Source organism: Lithobates pipiens, unplaced genomic scaffold (genome assembly GCF_037356315.1).
Source record: "Lithobates pipiens isolate NorthernLeopardFrog02 unplaced genomic scaffold, aLitPip1_a1.2 Scaffold_18, whole genome shotgun sequence".
NCBI classification, from domain to species: Eukaryota; Metazoa; Chordata; class Amphibia; order Anura; family Ranidae; genus Lithobates; species Lithobates pipiens.
In genome coordinates, this window is record NW_027507758.1 from 624,440,931 (window position 1) to 624,450,463 (window position 9,533).

At 47.1% G+C, this 9,533-nt stretch overlaps 1 protein-coding gene across 1 annotated transcript; it reads left to right on the forward strand.

Moving 5' to 3' along the window:
- Positions 1-3,490: 3,490 nt before the first annotated feature.
- On the forward strand, positions 3,491-9,229 carry LOC143989490 (uncharacterized). The gene is made up of 6 exons (XM_077489631.1): positions 3,491-3,529; positions 3,616-3,739; positions 3,856-3,953; positions 4,031-4,241; positions 4,359-4,496; positions 8,706-9,229. Exons 1-6 carry the CDS (start codon positions 3,506-3,508, stop codon positions 9,212-9,214), a joined length of 1,104 nt encoding a protein of 367 aa, XP_077345757.1. The 5' UTR covers positions 3,491-3,505; the 3' UTR covers positions 9,215-9,229.
- Positions 9,230-9,533: the final 304 nt, after the last annotated feature.

Sequence of the window (9,533 nt, forward strand, 5' to 3'; positions counted from 1 at the left end):
AGGTACTGGAGTGGGGGTGTGCAGAGGAGGCCCTGGACTAGGAGGGGAGTACACAGGAGGCCCTTGACTGGGGGATGTAGAGGGGGCCCTGGACTTGAAAAGTGGGGTTGATAAGGACCTGGATTTGGAGAGCAGGGTGCAGAGAGGACTCTTATTTTGGGCTGGGCTGTAAAGAAGGCCTTTGACTAGGAGAGGAGGCCCTGGACTAGGGGGCGGGTGTAGAAGAGGCCATTGACTAATAAATGGTGGTTGGTGTGGCAAAGGCCCCTGGATAGGTGGGGGACAAGGGAGATACTGGACTAGGTGATGGCATGCCTGGAGGTCCCAGATTAAGAGAGGGGGTGTCTGGAGGACTCGGACTGGTGCAGCAGGTGTCTTAAGGCCCTGGACAATGAGAGGGGGATCGCGGAGGCACTCTGGCCTAGGAAAGAGGGTGCCGACCTTCCAGCTTTAGGGAGAGAGAGCCTGGATTTAAAGGAAGAGCCTGCCTGGGCCCTGGGGACATTTATCAGTTGTCGCAAGTAATGGCAAACAGGAGCAGAGAGACAGGTCTTGTGATAGATTGCTAGACAGCACAAGGCCGTGTTCACACTATGAGACATTTCTTGGGGCTGCAGTTCCTCCGAGAGCCACAAGATGTTGATCTCAAATATTCTCATACAACAAGCCTCTATGGAATAGAGGAAGTGATGTCAAGTACAGACAGGAAGTGATGTCAGGTATAAATAGGAAGTTGCGGTTGAGAGGTGAGTTGGGAGGACGTAGAGCGGAGACCTTGCTGGAAGTGGCAGCAGAGGAGGTAATAAGATCCTGGCCCCTTCAGGTACAGAACATTTCCCCACTTACAGGGCTGGAACATTCTCTTAATTTTGGAGATGTGTCACCTTCTCACCTTGATACAGTGTATAAATATTAAAATGTTCCGATTGAAATGAATCAAAAAAAGCGACCATATATAATTCAGTGAGCAAAACAATGGTGAAAAGACATTAAAATAAAGAAAAAAAAATTAAGAATTAAAAAACTCCTCAGTCCAATTCGAAAGCAAATACAGATGCCCATCAACTTTCAACTCTTTGAAGAAATAAATCTGTAAGTGAGGGTCCTTACCAGAGCGAGTGGACTCCCTTGCAAACGGAGTCACAATCGCAAGCAGATTCAGCCCTCTGCAGGGACGGATGGATCTCTGATGCTTCAAGTCTGGCCAGCCACTTCCGAAGGTAGACAAGGAGACCCAACAGCGGAGGGCAGTGTGAAGATCAGCTGGTGGATAGGCACGTCAGTCCCTCATATGTTCGGCGTCTTCTGCTGATAGACAGGAAGTCGCTTCAGCAAGAGGCGGCAAGCGCAACAGTGCGGCCAGTGAATCCACTAATTTGAAAAAGATGCACCCGGGCTCAGGGCCACGAGTGTAAGAGGGGAAAAAGACGGACTCCAATTGCGAAATACCGTTAAAAAAAGCCTTTAATGCTTAAAAAAGAACAAGCGGACTAAACCGCAATACAGCATGAATTATGCACAAAGATAAATATTAATATAAAAAAGCCGGCAAAATTAAAAAAACAGTCACAAACACCCATGCAAAGGGGTCACATGTAACGTGATGGTGTCACCACATAACCGCCCTACATGTTTCGCAATATAAAAAAAAATGTTATTTTATTTTTAATTTACTTTTACTATAGTGATATTTTGATGGTGTTTGCTGCAGCTCTTTATTTTTATTTTAGTTTGCTCTTATCTAGCGCGGTATTTCTCTGTTTTGACCTTCTCACCTTAGTAGTCTCTTGTAACGAGGGATGAGATTCTGATTCAGGTTGTACTAAAATTCGCTCTTCCGCACCCTTCCTTAAAAGACGCCAACCGCCCTACACTGTGTGCGACTACCTCCTCCGTGTATTCCGGGCCCCATTGCCCTCCCTGCAGCACAGCTGATGAATGCGGTGAATGAACTCAGAAGAGATGAGCATTTCATCACTTCCAAGTTCAGAGCTGACATTCCCTGGTCACTGTGGCCATGGAAGGAGCTATTCAACCCGGATCTGTACTTGATTAACTTCATTAGGGTCCATAGGTGATGTTAGATAGACCCCTGGAGTCACCTTAAAGATGACCTGTCATTTCTACTGTGCTATCACATTGTGGGATATGGGTAGGGTTGCCGCCGTGTTTGGGTTTAAAGGGATGGGGTGGCAACCCTAGATATGGGCCCCCTATGTGATTGTAATATTAAAGTGGAAGTAAACCCTGTATAGATCACATGGCCGCATCTATGAGGATGGAGGAGGACTGGAGTCACATGACTGAGAGGATCCTAAACCTTACCCTGGAGATCATCTACCTGCTGACCAGAGGGGTGAGGAGGATTCTGGGACGTCACATGACTTCACTCTTATCTCTATTAATAAAACACAGACCTAGCAGAAGAGGTGAGGAAGATTCTGGGAGGTCACATGACATTAGTCTTAGCACTATTAATAAAACACAGACCTAGCAGGAAAGGTGAAGTGGATTCTGGGAGGTCACATGACATCAATTTTATCTCTATTAATAAAACACAGACCTGACCTTGAGAGGTGAGGAGGATTCTGGGAGGTCACATGACATCACTCTTATCTCTAGTAATAAAACACAGACCTGACCGGAGAGGTGAGGAGGATTCTGGGAGGTCACATGACATCACTCTTATCTCTACTAATAAAACACAGACCTGACCAGAGAGGTGAGGAGGATTCTGGGAGGTCACATGACATCACTCTTATCTCTATTGATAAAACACAGACCTGACCGGAGAGGTGAGGAGGATTCTAACATGATATTTCTATTGGTTCCTCAATACAGAGACTTCCTCTTCTGAAGTCAGGTGATCATATGACCATCACAGTGCCTCCATGTGACTCCCTAAAACCTGAGAGACACAACATGGAGAAGATTCTAGAAGTCACCAAGACAGGCATGTACTGGCCATCGGGACTACCGGGAGTTTCCCGGTGGGCCGATGGCTCAGTGGGCCACTCTGATGTAAAAAGGGCTGGTGATGGGACACTCTGATGTAAGGGGGTGCTAATGGGATACTCTGATGTAAGGGGGTGCTGATGGGACACTCTGATGTAAGAGGGCTGCTCATGGGACACTCTGATGTAAAGGGACTGCTCATGAGACACCCTGATGTAAGGGGGCTGCTCATGGGACACTCTGATGTAAGGAGGCTGGTAATGGGCACTCTGATGTAAGGAGGCTGGTAATGGGACACTCTGATGTAAGGAAGCTGGTAATGGGACACTCTGATGTAAGGAAGCTGGTAATGGGACACTCTGATGTAAGGGGGCTGGTAATGGGACACTCTGATGTAAGGGGTGCTGATCGGACACTCTGTTGTAAGGGGGCTGGTGATGGGACACTCTGATGTATGTGGGTGCTGATGGGACACTCAAAATGTAAGTGGGCCGGTCTGGATGAATTCCAGGGCCAAATTTCTGTCCCAGTCCAGCCCTGCACCAAGAAGATGATGGAGCTTCTGACAGGAGAGGTGAGCGGTGCTGGGAATTCTGGGACATTATCCAGTAACAGAAAAGGGATGTGTCTGGATGGTGACTGTATCATTGTGTGTGTCAGGTTCCTATAAGGTGTCAGGATGTCACTGTCTATTTCTCCATGGAGGAGTGGGAGTATTTAGAAGGACACAAGGATCTCTACAAGGACGTCATGATGGACAATCAGCCGCCCCTCACATCACCGGGTAAGAGGAGACTTTATTGTAAAGGAGAGAGCAGTACGGAGGCTCCACCTAGATCCCCCATCATCTGATAAACACATAGAAACAATGTATTCAGTCAGTGTGTGTGTTTCCTACAGATGGATCCAGTAATGGGAACCCACCAGAGAGATGTCCCCGTCCTCTGTATTCCCGGGATTCCACACAGGAAGATCACACCATCCCCCACCATCATCAGGTAGATGATTGACAATTACAGGTAGTTATGAGTTATACACAGCATGTTTGTTACAATAATTGTTTTATATCTTTCAGAGTGGAAACCTCAGGGATGATAATAATGTTGTTAAAGAAGAGTATAAAGAGGAGGATGAGGAGTATGGAGTGATGGAGGAGTTTTCAGAAGGACACAAGGATATGATGGAGCCACCTAATACCAGGAACCCACCAGAGAGATGTCCCCGTCCTCTGTATTCCCGGGATTCCACACAGGAAGTTCACACCATCCCCCACTGTTACAAGATTGGTGGGATGGAGTATCTAGAACATAGACTAGTGGAGATGATGTGTGGAATTTTTTTGGAATGTTACAAGATTAAAGCTTATGTCTTACAGATGTTATTTTCTCTCATGGTTTAGAGAGGAGATCCAATCGATATAGAATTTGAGGTTAAAGCAGAAGAAGAAGAGAGGTATGTGAGGGATGATCAGCAGTCTATGGAGGAGGATGGAATAACGGGGACATTTATAGAGGAGGACACTCCTACAGAGATCAGCACAGGTGGGTCATTAACACTAAATACATTCCTCCACCCATACTGCTCACTGATTGGTCCAGAGTAGGGCGGGGGCTGGGTTATATCAGCCTGTAATCCCCTGGTCACTTTCCTGAGCTGTGTTCCTCGTCCTGTATTCTTGTATTTCTCTCGGATAATCTTCCTTCTCTGTGCTGTAGACAATTTATGTATCTAGACTGGATTAATGGAGATTCTGGGGTTAAGCTGGCAGCAAAATGCTGATTTTCACTTTAGGTGTTTTGCTGGCCATAGGATCCTAGGGAATGTTCCTTGGGTCTTTTGCCCCATGCCCAGGTCTAGTAAGATCTCTGACAGAACAATTCTCCCAGGATTACTTGCTCTGTTGGGGAGATAGGTGGTAGGGGGCGCTAGAGAACAAAAAACTACAAGGTAATAATGTCAAACTAATATGAACTGGTAATCAAAGTACATTAAAGCGGAGGTCCACCCTAAAGTGGACCTTCCTCTCATCGGAACCCTCCCCCCCTCCGGTGCCACAATCGGCACCTTTCGGGGGGGTGCAGTTACCTGGATAATCCAGGTAACTGCACCCACTTCCGGGATAGCTCTCTGTGAATATCACCCGATAGAATGTGAGGGAATTGCCTACTCCCCAAATGGACATGACCTCTTTACTTAAAAAAGAAGGTCGCAACAGGCTGTTTTTGTATATATCTGTGGGTTTGCTCATCTGCCACTGGAGCTGTAGCTGGAAACCTTTAACCACTTCAATACCGGGTACTTAAACACCTTCCTGCCCAGACCAATTTTGAGCTTTGAGCACTGATGCACTTTGAATGACAATTGCGCGGTCATGCTACACTGTACCCAAATGAAATTTTTATCATTTTTTCCCCACAAATAGATCTTTCTTTTGGTGGTATTTGATCATCTCTACGGTTTTTATTTTTTGCGCTACAAATAAAAAAATACCGAAAATTTTGAAAAAAAAATGTTTTTTTTTTGTTTCAGTTTCAAAACTTTGTAAATAAGTACGTTTTCTCCTTCACTGATGGGCACTGATGGGGCTACACTGATGGGCACTGATAAGGCGGCACTGATGGGCACCAATGTGGCACCAATGAAGTGGCACTGATAGGCGGCACTGATGGGCAACACGGATGGGCGACACGGATGGGCGTGGATAGGCGGCACAGATGGGCATGGATAGGTGGCACAGGTGGGCACTGATAGGCGGCACAGGTGGGCACTGATAGGCGGCACAGGTGGGCACTCATAGGCGGCACAGGTGGGCACTCATAGGCGGCACAGGTGGGCACTCATAGGACGGCACAGGTGTTATACTATAGTAATGGATGCCAATCAGTGCCAAACAATAATGCATGCCAATCAGTGATGCCCATTGTGGGCACTGATTGGCATCCATTATGGGCACTGATTGGCACCCATTGTGCTGACTGGCATCCCTGGTGGTCTAGGGAGGATTACCTTTTCCCTGGTGGTCTGGTGGCGTCCCTGGTGGTCCAGTGTGGGCATCCTCAGGGGGGCTGTGCTGATAATCGATCAGCACAGACCCCCCGTCAGAGGAGCAGCCGATCGGCTCTCCTCTACTCGCGTCTGACAGACGCGAGTGAGGGAAAGCCGATCACCGGCTCTTCCCATTTACACTGTGATCAGCCGTGATTGGACACGGCTGATCACGTGGTAAAGAGTCTCCGTCGGAGACTCTTTACCAAGGTCGTAGTTGCCGGGTGTCAGACTGACACCCCGCAACAACGATCGTCGCGGCTCATAATCCTGATCACGTCATATGACGTCCGGTCAGGATTATGAAACCACTTTGCAGCCATCAATTGCCTATAGGGCGGGCGGCAAGTGGTTAACGAGGCTTAATGCTGTATACACAGCGTTAAGCCTCATCCGGCGTTTCTTTGTCTCTATTCAAAATCAATGCTTCCCTATGAGAGCCCATTTATTTGAATAGAAGTCGCACCAGAAGTCAGATCAAGAAGATCTGACTTGCGGTATGCTGAGAATCTTGAAGGGGAACCCTGGCAAAATTTTGTGTGAGGTTCCCCCCCAGGATCCATACCAGACCCTTATCCGAGCACGCAGCCCGGCAGGTCAGGAAAGGGGGGGGTGAGCGAGCGCCCCCCCTCCTGGACCATACCAGGCCACATGCCTTCAACATGAGGGGGGTGTTTTGGTGCCCCCCAAAGCACCTTGTCCCCATGTTGATGAAGATAAGGGCCTCTTCCTGACAACCCTTGCCCGGTGGTTGTCGGCGTCTGCGGACGGGGACTTATCGGAATCTGGAAGCCCCCTTTAAGTAGGGGGAGAGTAGAGGAGAGCCGATCGGCTGCTCCTCTGACAGGGGGGGTCTGTGCTGATTGATTATCAGCACAGCCCCCCCGAGGATGCCCACACTGGACCACCAGGGACGCCACCAGACCACCAGGGAAAAGGTAATAAAGGTCATAATCCTCCCTAGACCACCAGGGATGCCAGTCAGCACAATGGGTGCCAATCATTGCCCATAATGGATGCCAATCAGTGCCCACAATGGGCATCACTGATTGGCATGCATTATTGTTTGGCACTGATTGGCATCCATTACTATAGTATAACACTGATGCCGCCTATGAGTGCCCACCTGTGCCGCCTATGAGTGCCCACCTGTGCCGCCTGAGTGCCCACCTGTGCCGCCTGAGTGCCCACCTGTGCCGCCTATCCATGCCCACCTGTGCCGCCTATCCGTGCCCATCCGTGCCGCCCATCCGTGCCGCCCATCCGTGCCGCCCATCCGTTCCAGCTATCAGTGCCAATTTGTGCCACCTATCAGTGTCCGTCCGTGTCGCCCATCCGTGTCGCCTATCAGTGCCACTTCATTGGTGCCCATCAGTGCCGCCTTATCAGTGCCCATCAGTGAAGGAGAAAACGTACTTATTTACAAAGTTTTGAAACTGAAACAAAAAAAACAATTTTTTTTTTCAAAATTTTCGGTATTTTTTTATTTGTAGCGCAAAAAATAAAAACCGTAGAGGTGATCAAATACCACCAAAAGAAAGCTCTATTTGTGGGAAAAAAATGATAAAAATTTCATTTGGGTACAGTGTAGCATGACCGCGCAATTGTCATTCAAAGTGCGACAGCGCTGAAAGCTCAAAATTGGTCTGGGCAGGAAGGTGTTTAAGTGCCCTGTATTGAAGTGGTTAAATCATGTTTAACACCTTTTACCGACGTCTGGCGTTTTTACAGTTCTAGCGCTCGAGCCTCAGAACGCACTGGTCCTGGGTTTTTATTGGAGCTTAAAAACGCCTATGCCACTTACCGCTCCTAAACACCCTGGTGGGCATGAGGCCATAAGCTAACACGGAGAGGCATTTTTAATCTGTGAAAATCGCTCCTAAAAGCGGCTGTAAAAACGTCCATAGGAATGAGGTCTTAAAGTCAGCATATGCACTTTTTAGGGGAGCAGCTCAAACACTATTTAATTTAGCATGTATACATTCATAGCACGAGGTTCCTAACACATCTTACTTGCTCTGTTGTCTGCTGGCTGTGCCGGGTGGAGGGATATGTCTGTATAGTCTCAGACCCAAGTCACTGAGTGCAGTCTCAGGAGATGGGAGGCAGCGGTGTGGGACCTCTGCAACTTGTCTCATGTAAACATTTAATCTTCCACTGATTACTGAATACCAATATTATGAGTCCTGACCCTTACACTGTATAATTTACATTGCATGTTATGTAGCCCTAACCAATGCACTATATACTCTGTTGTACATTACATACTGTAATTCTGATACTATATCCTCCTAAATGTTGTAACTTACATAATATGTTGTATTTTACATAGACCTGACTTCTGCTCTCTACCCACTACTATATACATATAAACATAATAATATATTTTATATCTGATATTTGAAACACAGATTTTTATATGTCAATTATAAATGTGGAAACATTAAAAGAAAGTGATAATGAGGGAGGAGTCAATAACCCAATGATGGTGGTCTTCAGGATCAGTCCAGTCTTCATCTTGGTTCTATAATCCCCTCATCACTGTCACTCCTATAAAAGACAGTTCTCGTTGTTTCCTCACTCTCTGACTAAGGTCCATGAATAAAGAAATAAATGTGGACTAATGTCTTGGATGCGTACGGAGTCCTGGTTTAGGGGAACCAATCAGCTCATGTCTAGTAATAATCTTTGTATTTGTATTTTAGTAGATGGACGGGAGATGAGGAAAACCTCAGAGGATTGTCTCACTTTGTCTCCAGACTGTAAAGTAGAAGATGAGGACATCACACAGTATAGTCCAGGAGAAAACCCGACTACCTCAAATGTCCATCCGGCACCACACAGTGTAGATGGACCATCGTATTCCTCTTATCCTGAGGAACCTCAGACTGTGAGGGACGGGGCCGTCCTTCCAACAGAGAAGAACTTTTCCTGTAATGAGTGCGGGAAATGTTTGCATTCTAAATCTAATATTTATGTTCATAAAGATCTCACACAGATGAAAAGCCACATTCCTGTCTTAAGTGTGGGAAACGCTTTGTACACAAATACAAACTTGTTCTACATCAGAGATGTCACACGGGGGAGAAGCCGTTTTCCTGCCCTGAGTGCAGAAAATGTTTTTCATATAAATCTGGTCTTTACAACCATCAGAGGTTGCACACGGGAGAGGAGCCATATTTCTGTTCTGAGTGTGGAAAATGATTTGTACTAAAATCAGAACTTGTCAGACATCAGAGATCTCACACAGGGGAAAAAATGTTTTCCTGACAGACTCCATGGCAGCAACGTGTGGGTTAAGTCCCGCCTCCACTACCCTATAGGACACTACTCCCATAAATCTTTGCTCCCTGCCCATGGCCGTGTTCTTTTTTTGTCCTCCTCCGTAGGACCAGACGTATGGTCTTTCTACCTGAAGATTGCTCCCACACGGTTCCGTTGTTGGTTTGGCCGAAAAGCGACTGTGGACGAAGTTGTCGCATATCTCCGTTAAGCCCTAGCTACTAGCGGGGTATGGAGTGGGCAGTTGGATA

What these genes read in the sequence shown, in the direction of transcription:
- LOC143989490 (XM_077489631.1), top strand. Translation starts at nt 3,506, where the DNA reads ATGATGGAGCTTCTGACAGGAGAG. An exon ending in TGGAGCTTCTGACAGGAGAG is followed by an intron (nt 3,530 to 3,615) that starts GTGAGCGGTGCT and finishes TGTGTGTGTCAG; the next exon opens with GTTCCTATAAGGTGTCAGGA. An exon ending in TCCTACAGAGATCAGCACAG is followed by an intron (nt 4,497 to 8,705) that starts GTGGGTCATTAA and finishes TTTGTATTTTAG; the next exon opens with TAGATGGACGGGAGATGAGG.